The sequence below is a fragment of the Rutilus rutilus genome, assembly GCF_951802725.1.
Source record: "Rutilus rutilus genome assembly, chromosome: 3".
NCBI classification, from domain to species: domain Eukaryota; kingdom Metazoa; phylum Chordata; class Actinopteri; order Cypriniformes; family Leuciscidae; genus Rutilus; species Rutilus rutilus.
Genome location: NC_140211.1, coordinates 17,803,746 through 17,815,019, shown reverse-complemented (window position 1 = coordinate 17,815,019; position 11,274 = coordinate 17,803,746). Strand labels below are relative to the sequence as shown.

At 38.0% G+C, this 11,274-nt stretch overlaps 3 protein-coding genes across 4 annotated transcripts; 2 read left to right on the top strand and 1 right to left on the bottom strand.

Moving 5' to 3' along the window:
* Positions 1–1,035: 1,035 nt before the first annotated feature.
* On the top strand, positions 1,036–4,271 carry badb (BCL2 associated agonist of cell death b). The gene is made up of 4 exons (XM_084403447.1): positions 1,036–1,176; positions 1,917–2,058; positions 2,334–2,518; positions 3,598–4,271. The coding sequence occupies exons 2-4, from the start codon at positions 1,926–1,928 to the stop codon at positions 3,709–3,711; spliced, it is 432 nt and encodes a 143-aa protein (XP_084259573.1). The 5' UTR covers positions 1,036–1,176; positions 1,917–1,925; the 3' UTR covers positions 3,712–4,271.
* Positions 4,272–4,369: 98 nt separating this feature from the next.
* On the bottom strand, positions 4,370–6,007 carry LOC311286963 (glyoxal reductase). The gene is made up of 2 exons (XM_084403442.1): positions 5,798–6,007; positions 4,370–5,665 (listed from the first exon to the last, which is right to left on the bottom strand). The coding sequence occupies exon 2, from the start codon at positions 5,625–5,627 to the stop codon at positions 4,761–4,763; it is 867 nt and encodes a 288-aa protein (XP_084259568.1). The 5' UTR covers positions 5,628–5,665; positions 5,798–6,007; the 3' UTR covers positions 4,370–4,760.
* A 65-nt stretch (positions 6,008–6,072) lies between these two features.
* On the top strand, positions 6,073–10,940 carry majin (membrane anchored junction protein). Of its 2 annotated transcripts, XM_084403446.1 has the most exons (12): positions 6,159–6,210; positions 6,368–6,397; positions 6,493–6,629; positions 6,764–6,815; positions 6,913–6,988; positions 7,482–7,604; positions 7,702–7,730; positions 7,833–7,972; positions 8,920–8,971; positions 9,233–9,284; positions 9,897–9,966; positions 10,650–10,940. In XM_084403446.1, the coding sequence occupies exons 3-12, from the start codon at positions 6,529–6,531 to the stop codon at positions 10,696–10,698; spliced, it is 744 nt and encodes a 247-aa protein (XP_084259572.1). In that variant the 5' UTR covers positions 6,159–6,210; positions 6,368–6,397; positions 6,493–6,528; the 3' UTR covers positions 10,699–10,940. The 2 variants fall into 2 exon arrangements, with proteins under 2 accessions (XP_084259571.1, XP_084259572.1); XM_084403445.1 differs by lacking the exon at positions 6,368–6,397 and having other exon boundaries at positions 6,073–6,210.
* The last annotated feature ends 334 nt before the right edge of the window (positions 10,941–11,274 follow it).

The window sequence follows — 11,274 nt, the reverse complement described above, 5'->3', positions numbered from 1 at the left end:
TTACTGTTCAACTGTTAATTAATTTCAAAACAAGATTTGTATTAAACAAACAAAACAAAAAACATCGTGTCTGTAATACTTTAATGAGGACATATGGAGGAGACATTTAATTTAATTTTAAAAGTTTTTTTTTTTTTTTTGATACAATGAACTTTTTTAACTTGTCACAGTTAAAGAAAAATAAAGCCAGAAATGTGTATATTATATTAATATATCTATATATATATAAAATGAATAAGTGAATATATTATACTATATGAGAATTTAGATGCTGCTAATTATTACAACTCTGTAGCACTGTAAAAGTTTAGCATAAACTGTATTGCAGGACAGCGACATCTAATGCTTCTTCGTGTACAAAACAAACCAGCATTCACTTATAAGTGCCAGCATTGTGTTAATGGGTATTAATAGTGTTTAAACATGACATGGTAATAATTCCGGCATTAAAATATAAAGATTAAAAATAATATACTTATTGCAATTGCATCATTATCACAGCCTCTATCGTAAAAGCATATATTTTTATCATTAGGCTTTCATATAAATAAAATATTTTCAGTTATCAGTCTTTGTGGCTGTCATTAATTTATGAATAATTATCGATGTCCATAGCAACACTCTATAATTGACCACTCATCCGCGAAACAAACTAAAACAAATAAAATAAAAAAACAAATAAAATAAAAACGCATCAGTATTTTCATATCCATGTATTACTTTATTTGATAAATAGCCATGTACTGAGTGAGGTAATGCAAAAACAGGGTAATCAGGAGTCAGGACCCCGGGCTGTATATTCGCCATTTTATTATTAGACTAATGATTCTTCAAATCATGTAAGGGTACATGATTTTAAAACATGGTTCCGATTTATTTCTCTATAGCTAAAACTTTTTCATTAAAACAACAGCAATACCTGTGCCTATTATTTTGTATTTATTTATTTTTATGTTCTTTCTTGATTTGTTATTTACTTAATTGTTGTTTACATTGTTTCGTGTTCAGTCTCCTGCACTATGTTGAGTCGGAAGTGAAATTCTGTTGCGCCTCTTTTCCGCACAGCACGGGTGGGTGAGTGTCGGCAGAGAACAGGAGAAGGAGTCCAAACAGAGCCAGTCCGAACACCAGATACCGAGATCACCCGGAAGATTGTACCTCAGACGCCAGAAATCGGTAAGAAACTCGACATTTGAAATATCAGTATTTAAATAATGCAAGAAGCGATGTTGAAACTACTACGAAGCAGGACGGAAACTTTAAAAAGTTAGTCTTTGGACGGTATAACCTACTGGGTTTGGGTGGCACTGAGTCTTAAAGTTGTAAACAGAAGTTTCCTGTTTTTACATTTGACCGAGTGAAATCCTATAAAAAATAGTAATTAGGGTTGCCATCATGGTAAGAAACTCGACAAACACGACAACTAGTTGGCTGTTTGCGAAGCGTTTCAAAGCTTGGTCTTGGGAATACTGGGGTTCATTGTTATGTTTATTGTAGTTCAGGTCGCTGCACGATAAAGCAGGATAGTTCTCTGAAGTCAGCTCTGAGAAATGTGTCTGTGTCAGTTTACAGTATAAACGATCGCGGCGGGAAAGCCTGTCTGAGTTTAGACCATAACACTGTTTGGTGTGGTGTTGGTGTCTCAGGAGTGAGATGCTGCGCAACAGTGTTGCTTGTATTATTAATCATGAGGAATTGCACTGTTTGCCTCATCTTCAGCAGTAGCTTAAGAGGTTATGGCTGATCCCTCATCTGCTCTTATTTGATCTGTTTGAAGATAAGCTAATTCATAATGTGGAATACATACGCAGTTATGTCAAATAAAGCTAGTACAATAACCGATGACTCCATTTACTAAAGCAGCAAACTTAACATGTGCAGAAATGAAAAGCAACTTTTTTTTTTCTTTAACTTAGTGTTCAATCATGGCACAAATGTTCATTATCTCTGACAACGAGTCAGAGACAACAGAAGACCTTGAGGACTCTGGCCAGACAGAACATAACAGTGGACCGTCAGAGAGAAAGCAGCACCTCACTGTGTCTGATAGGCTTAAAGGTGAGTCAGTCTCAAGGGCCTGTGGGATAGTTATAAGAACACACGTCATTTCTGCTGTATCCTGGAAACGCGTCACTGCTCATTTACAAGACAAGTGAATCTCAAACATGAATCTGTGTGAATCTCAAAACTATTTTTTTTTCTCTGAATAATCTCTGTGTTGGCATTGGTTTTAGCTTTAAAGATGATTTATTTTACATGAAGAAATGCTTTAAATGAATTCCAATGTGAGATCTGATCAGACAAGGGTCATTCAATATCAGACGTCATTGTAGGAGAGCAACTGGGAAGACAGAGAAATCTCTCGATGAATGAGGATCTGCTGGAGTACGGGGCACCAGATGAAGGCGATTTCAGGCCTAGATCTCGCTCTGCTCCTCCTGCTTTGTGGGCAGCTAAGAAATATGGCCAACAGCTAAGGAGAATGAGTGATGAGTTTGACATCCTCCTTGATAAAGGGGTAAGAAAACAATTATTTGGCATATAGGAGCAGAGGAGGGTTTGGACAATCAGAGAAATATACCCTAGTTCTATTAAAGGGTTTGTTCACCCAAAAAATGAAAATTCTGTCAGTAATTACTCACCCTCATGTTGTTCTAACCCCGTAAGACTTTCATTCATCTGCAGAACACAAATTAAGATATTTTTGATGAAATCTGAGAGCTGTCTCACTCCTTCATAGGCTGCTAGGTAATTGCATCTGCTGGCCCAGAAAAGTTAGTAAAGACATCGTTAAAATAGTCCAAGTGACTACAGTGGATCAACCTAAAGTTTATCAAGCGACGAGAATACTTTTTGTGCGTAAAAAGAAATAGCGACTTTATTCAACTATTCATTTTCTTCTGTGTGGGCCTCTGACGTGAGTTCACGAGACGCATGCGTGAGAACTGAAGATGATGCTCACGATCAGTTGATGGGAAAGTGTGAAAGGTAAGCCATTCATTTTACGGCATTGGTAAGGCACTTTTACGTTTTCTCGTTGGTTTCTCACGATTCGGACATCCAGGAAATGCACACTTTAGAACCATTTTAAACACTACATCGAGACCCATCTGCATCATCTTCTCAGTTCTCGCGCATGCGTCGTGGCGCTCTCGTGAACTCACGTCAGAGGCCCACACGGAAGAAAAGGAATAGTTGAATAAAGTCGTTATTTTTGTTTTGTTTTTGCACACAAAAAGTATTCTCGTCACTTGATAAACTTATGGTTGATCCACTGTAGTCACTTGGACTATTTTAACGATGTCTTTACTAACTTTTCTGGGCCAGCAGATGCAATTACCTAGCAGCCTATGAAGGAGTGAGACAGCTCTCAGATTTCATAAAAAATATCTTAATTTGTGTTCCCGAAGATGAACGAAAGTCTTACGGGGTTGGAACAACATGAGGGTGAGTAATTACTGACACAATCTTCATTTCTGGTTGAACTAACCCTTAAAGAATTGTGAACATGCAAGGTAAACTAAAAGTATGTTTAACCTACTTATTTTACCATAAAATAGATCAAAATGTTTTTCTTATCTCTTAAATCTCTTACAGATGAAGAGGGTGAAGAGCGCAGGAACAGCACGCCAGATGCGGCAATCACCCAGCTGGTTGGCCTTCCTTTGGAGTCACAAAGAGTCTGATGCTGAGTCGCGCCCTGCTGAGTGATTGACAGTGAATGAATGATGGAAGACGAGAGAAAAAAAGAACTACTGTACATAACAATTGGTGGCAGAAGAAAAGGATGCACTGCTTTGAAGAGAAGGAACAATTCTATTGACTGGTTTTAAACCTTTTGCATGAACTGCACTGGGACCCTTGACTGTTGAAAAGCATGAACTGTATCTGACTGGCATGTGCTATGCCACAAAGAAAACAAAAATGGAGAATCTCCTTTGACTTTTCTTAAGCTCTGGGAATATTTTGCAGTAAATTTCGTGAATGTGAGCTGGATATCAGCTGGTTCAAAACAGACTTTCTGTCGCTCTGCCATATCGGCTTTTAGGTTCAGATGAAATACTTTTTATAACAAAAGCACATCAAAAGAAGTCAAATATATTTTTTACTTCATAAATTGTTAAAGAATATATTAACCATTTTTTCTGTACAAAATCTCTTTTATCTGTAAAGGGACTTTGGACACTTAGAAGAGCCCTTCTGTTTTATTACCATCTCTGAGTCATAAAAATCTCTTGGAATCATCTGCAACCAACAATACCAATAAGTACAAGAGCCCAAAAAAACAAGACTGGGTCTGAATACTCATGAGAGCAAGAACAGAGGACACCATCATAACTGGTATTACTTGAAAAATAAAAAAATTCAATGCCTTGTAACTTTTTTTAATTCGTTTAAAAAAAAAAAACATTTTATTGTGTTATTTTGTAACAAGTATAGCCTAATAAAAACTCTAATAAACCACTTTAAGCAAAGGTTCCTCTTACTTAGTTAGCAGCACTAGTGTAAAACATAAGTACTGTTCTTCATGGTAGTTGTATTGGCGCTATATATCAAAATGTCTTTGTTTCCAAATACTGTTTGCATCAAAACATCTCTTTTGCAATTCCATTTTATATTTGTATAAAGAAAATGCAGTAGCAAACTAAGCATGAAATAAAGAGACATGTAGGTTATACTGTGGGATGTAAATAGTACATCTTGGAATTTCACTGAGTCGTTGAAAATCCATTGAAGGATTTGTCATTGTGTTGTCTTTGTTAAGACACTTGTGTTGGATCCCAGCAGAACTTCTCCCCACAATCAAGAGCAGAGAGCCTTTCCATATCCTTCTCGCTAATCTCAAAGTCAAACAGACGCCCATTCTCCTCCACACGGTCTGGCTGACATGATTTTGGCAGTACTGGAATGTTCTGTTGTACAGCCCACCTCAGCAACACTTGAGCTGGTGTCCTCCCATACTCTTTAGCTAAATCCAGAACCACGTGGTCTGATAACAGAAGCCCTGTTCCAAGAGATGAGTATGCTTGAAAACACACCCCTTTTTCCTTACAAAGTGTCCTAAGGTCCTTTTGGACCAGCTTAGGGTGGAACTCCACCTGAAGAACTGCTGGGGGCACTTTACAGCTCTTCAGCAGCTCCTGCATGTGTGCTACTGTGTAATTCGACACCCCAATGGCCCGAAATTTTCCTTCTGAGTAGAACTCCTCCAAAACTGTCCAGCTTTCATCACGGTTTTCGGGGTTTCGTTTATCCCCCACTTGCAGCCCCTGCGTACCTGGCCAATGAATAAGATATAGGTCAATGTAGCCCAATCCCAACTGATCCAGGCTCCTCAGGCAACCATCCCTTGCTTTGGTGCCCTGGTCTTTGGGACCCAGTTTACTAGTAATGAATACATCTTCTCGTGAGAGGCCATGCTTGGGCAGAAGGCAACGGAGGGCATGACCTACATGTGCCTCATTACGGTACACTGCAGCAGTGTCAAAGGCACGGTAGCCAGCTGTCAAAGCAGCGTCCACAGCATTGTAAGTGTCCTCTTGACCCTGCAAACGGAAAGTGCCCAGTCCCAATAGAGGCATCCGAGTCCCAGTGTTGAGAAGCACAGATGGCTGAGGGTCAGTCATTATGAAAGGGGGAAGCCTTGCTTTGGAGACTATGAAAACTGTAGTGCATAAAGATGACGTAATGAAACACCCATTAGATTAAATCCAGAGATTAAAAATAATAGATTTTGTAATCTACATGTAATTTACTGTTAAGATAAAATGATAATAATACAGAGACAAAAACTCACCCTGCAGGTTTTTTGAAAATGAAAAGACAAACAGTCGCGTGTTGACTTCAACACGGTCAAGGTCCAACGATCAGTTCCATGTAAATAACAATGCTAATTTATCTACGTACTACCTGTAAAATATGTAGGAGATAAAACTTTCTGCTAGAGTCTTATCTTCGTCAGGTGCTGTTTTACAACTTGCTCAACCTAACATGATCATGTGACACTAGAGGGGCGGAACATATTGCTGTGGAACTCTCGTCACCATAGAGATAGCAGCTGATTCGCACCTCACTGGATGACGCTTTTGACCAATCAGAGTTTGTTGTCGTGACCTGGGGGCGGGACGCTGACAGCTCCACACGCGCCCGCGTTGTTCAGTTTAGTCGTTTTCAACGTCATGTTTGGCGCCGAATACTTGAGGCGTTACGGTAACTTATACTTTTGCCTCTGGGTGTTTATTAACCATGCCATTTCCATTTAGAACATTTTAAAAAAGCTAAACGTTTCTAAATTGGCTTTATAAATTAAAGAAACACTTTGGTAATTTGTCCTAGCTAGTTAAGAGTTTTTTTTGTGTGTGTGTAGGCCTACTCTGGATTTCTGTACACTATAAATGTAGGAACATAAACCATAAACATAAATATTGCTTTTATCAAATAGGCTATACCATAGTTTTTTTGTATGTATTTTGTTTCTTCTTTTTTTTACAGTGGAGATTCTGTTCATCCTCATTAGATGAAGTAACTATGTCAATCCAGGCCTTTTCCTTCCCTGTACCTGAGACCAGATTTTTTCAGGCTGGACAACAAGTCTTCAAATTCAAAATAAGACGAGGAGAAATGAGCAGGTAAGAACATGCAAGCTTATTTTATTTGTTTTATATAAAATATGCAGTATTATTTTAAATACCTTTACACTTGCTATTCAACAGAAAAATATTATTTCTCTAGAAATATCTGACTTGGATATTCCCTTTCATAGCATTGATAAGGAGGACATGCTGGAGGGGATGCTAGTCACTGAGGAGTTGGAGGTTTTTTTAAGATCAGGATTATAATTTTGGATTCAAATAGGATTCATAAACTTTGGGAATTGGGAAGATTTCATTCCTGATGTGTTTTGCTTCACAGAATGCCGTGCGTGCAGTACTTGCAAACCTGGATGGTCTTCACCCCTTCGCAACCCAGCATTTCAACATTTTTCCCTGTATGCTTTTCTGAATATTACTTTGATAGATAGATAGATAGATAGATAGATAGATAGATAGATTACTCAAAAATGAAACTTCTGTCATCATTTACTCACCCTTATTTCATTCCAAACATGTATGGCTCATTCTACTGAACAAGAAGATATTTTGAAGAGTGTGAGTAACTAAACAGTTTTGGCTACCTTTGACTTAGGGTTAGGGTTGACTTAGGACTTGTTGTATCAACAAAAAACGTTGACACGTTTTTTATAGACCTTTTTTTATGTGTGTTCCACAGAACAAATAAAGTCATACAAGTTATACAAGAGTAAATGATAACAGAATTTTCATTTTTGGAGGGCCTTGACATTGAACTTTTTTTTTATATATTTGTCATTTTAATAAAAAACTGAACTGCTGTTGCATTCAGAGTCAGTTAAACTAAAAGTGACGTGTAATTCATACAAATAATGGACCATTACTTCCCTTGACAACATACAACACTTACAGACAAAAGTAAATGGGAACAAGTGTCTAAAATGAGGTTCATGAAGGAGGGTGTAAAACTGTCTCCGTACCCCTTCCTTATCACACTATATGTGGAGGATCGTGAACCAGCCTTTCAATGCGCAGGTGGGAGGTCTCTCAGTCTCAGCACGCTACCTTTGTTTCGCTAACACTTTACTATGACATATGCTCTGAATAAACTTTGTCTGCTCTTGTTTACCAGTGACAAATACCAATTTCTGGAGCACACTGGTGAGTGTCTCTTATTAAATATGCATTTCTTTATGTAGTTATATTGAGCTGTTGAGCTTATTTTGTGGTTAATTTCTTAATTGAGCATGTAAATGCCCTCAGGAGTCTATATCGAAAAGTCCACAGTGTGCTAGTGAGCCAATGAGGACAGTCCAGACCACTGCAATGGGCCATCCAGAAGAGGGCACTATGAGCCAACACAAGCAGCGTAAACTAACCACAGAAAACTCTCAGTGCTTTCAGTAAGTGTGTTGCTTTTTGTGTGCTGTATGTGGTGAAAAATCATTGTCAAGTCTTGTCCTTAACCTACGCAAATCTGTCTTTCTCTCATAGTGTATTTAATTATGTTTTATTACAACACATGCAGGTTCATATCTGTACTTCCTCAAAGTCCTTGCTGGATGAATAGCGTCACAATAGGACATAAATGGAAATAAAATAATAATGAATAATAAAACGGCAGAAAAGGATCAGCCTAAACTTTAGCTCATGACTCGCATACAGTAAATAGATGCCAATCATTTATAGCATACCATTATAGGATGGTGTTTATAAGTAGACTATCTTTTCTTGCTGTCAGACAGACACAAACCCAGGAGACATTTGTGGGAATTTCCACTTTGTTTTCAGTGATGATTGATAAGCTGATAAGATTGTTGACCCGAGTGATGAGGTGTTGAGTCAGATGCAGTAGTTATGAAACAACAGAGGAGCTTGAGCATGGGGCGCCATCTCAATGAAGCTGTCACTCAATCAGCAGGCAGAACATAATAATTTAGCTGTTAAAATAACATCCCACCTCATCCAATTCCTCCGCGTAGAAAGAGATGCACAAATCAATAAGCCAGAAGGAGAACAGAATTTGACATGTACTTTTAATTCCGTCATGTCCTCATTTTGTTTGTGGTGGGCGATGGGGAAATTATGGTGTTGGTTCATTCTGGCGAGGACTGCATTAATTCAGTGGAGTTTACACAACTCACCTACTGCAGTGTCGAAAATAGATGGCTTTTCAGGGAATTTGTGTGTGTGTGTGTGTGTGTGTGTGTGTGCACAAGCCCTCCGGCTGATGTGCTTATAGACTTGCCTAAAACAGGTCTTTTGTTTTTATGTTAAATGTGCTGGAAAAGGGAACAGGATTTAGATATGTCCAAAAAAAAGACATCCAATAGATCTTTCTCTCTTTCAGGGAGTCCCCTTGCTCGGCCAATGGTGCAGAAGCGATGGTTTGTGGCAGTGAGGTTAGTGTATGAATGTGTGTGTTGGTTTTTCTGTCCATCACTCACTCACACACACACACTGTCTCAATTGTTAATCATCTTTAATTGCCCCTGCAGGGTGCACAATCTGACACATTAGCCCATTCAGGTGGCATAACTACTCCATGATGTTAATTATAGAAGCTGATAAAAATAAAATACCTGTTTCAGGTACTTTTCATTTGTGAAACCATCCATTGTTGGTATTTTCTTCATCTTTCTCTCGTTTCTTTTCTGTTGTAGATTCGTGCTGATTCAGATGTGAATTGTCTACCAGCACCAGATGTGTATGATGGTAAATTGCGTATTCAACCTATCGGTGTCTTTCCTAATATCCATTTTTCTTTATTCATTTTCAATGATCATTTAAAAGCCTACGCAATTAGTTAATGACCAAACTAAGCATTGTGAGCAGAACTGTGCCATTAGATTCCCATCTTTTCTCTTTTATTAGTCATCAAAGCACTATTATACTACAAATAATCAGTTAAAATGAGTTGTCGACTGATGTGGGCCTCCAATGGCCGATGCTAATATCAGTATCCAGAACAGCGGGTGGCCAATGGCCAGGGGCGTCGCTAAGGGGGGAAATGAGGACTGTGTGTACAGGGGGCCAAGAGGCATTGGAGTGCCCCCACGAGGGGGGGCCAATGCAGTAAACTACAGGGGGCACAGAAAACATAGCAATGCCACTCAACATTTCCTCCAAATTCACAAAAAAATGACAACAGAAATTGTTTACTAGAATCTGTAACTGACAAAGTGGTGAACAGTTACTGGGCAATGCTGATAATTCTAACATGATCCAATCTTGGCCAATATTGGTCTATAATGAGTTATAATTAATAGGTGTTAATGAACTAAAATATGATTTTAAATCTTAGAGACTTTCTAACACCTTGTTTAGATGCCCCTCAAAGTCCTGACCCAAATTCAGCCGCTGGACAGAACACTGGCATCATTTCTAGAATGGCAAGGTGAGAAATCTATTCAATTCATTTCACATTTATTTGTATCACAATACATATTGTTTCAAAGCAACTTTACAGAAAATCCATGTATCTACATATCAATTTAGAGTAATCTGTTATCAGAGGTGACTGTGTCCAAGTTATGTATTTCAGAAATGTACACGTACAAATCACGTAGTTAACTAACAATGTATTACTTAAAGGCAGAAACAATGAGCTCATTGAAGTAATGAATACATGTTGTTAACAAATGATTAGGATATATAGAAAATGTATATAAAAAAATATATATCTTATGAAATATGACATTAATGTCCGGTTTCACAGACAAGGCATAAGTTAGTCCCAGACTAAAATACATGTTTGAGCTGTTTTAACTGAAATCAACTTGCACTGGCATATCTTAAAACATGTCCGTGCCATTGTTTTGTCTCAAGATGCACTCCAGTAATGTTTTTTTCTAAGGTACGTTTATAAAAGCTACTTAAATTTCCTAATTTAACTAAGACCTTTAACCTGGCTTAATCTAAACTCTGTCTATGAAACCAGGCCTAAATTACATATTAATTTAAATCTGCAGAGTGTCAATTTTGCACTACACCAAATGAAATTGCAACAATTATGACTGTTTTGAATCTGTATGAAGTTATGAGATTGTTTTCTTAATGTTTTTCCTGCTCTTTTCACAGCTCACTGTTTCCCTTCTCTCTGTTTTTCCGTAAGAGTCCAGCAAATTAAAAAGTTCAAACCATTATTCCTTGACACTTACAGAGCTCCAACCTTGTTTTTTTTATATAGCCAAGTCTGTTTTAAGTTTTTTGTCAAGGTTTTGATTAGCCCCTGGTCTGTTATTTAACCTAATTTGTGCTGTTTTGTGCATTCTGTTTGTGAATTTCTTCTAAACGTATCAATAATGGTTCTAAATGTGTTCATTTACGCAGTATGGGCGTCTCAAATACATCAACATTTTTCAAACTGTTGCTTTGGGTGAAAATACCTTTTGTTGCATGTCACTCTCACTAAGCCTGAAATTACGTTGCATGTTCTATTATGCATTCACCTGAATGGAGTCGTTAGAACATCAAGTTTTGTTCACTTTTTTTGTGTGTTTCTGTGTGTTTGAGTGTGTGCGTGTTGTTGCATCATCCACTAAATTGAGTGTGTGTGTGTGTGTGTGTGTGTGTGTGTGTGTGTGTGTGTGTGTGGCAGACCACTCTCAATAAGGTGAGGTCATCGGCCAAGGCTATACATGCCCAATCCTCTTGTCTCAAAATCCACACCTGTTTCTGACTGCCTTTGCAAATTATTACAGGA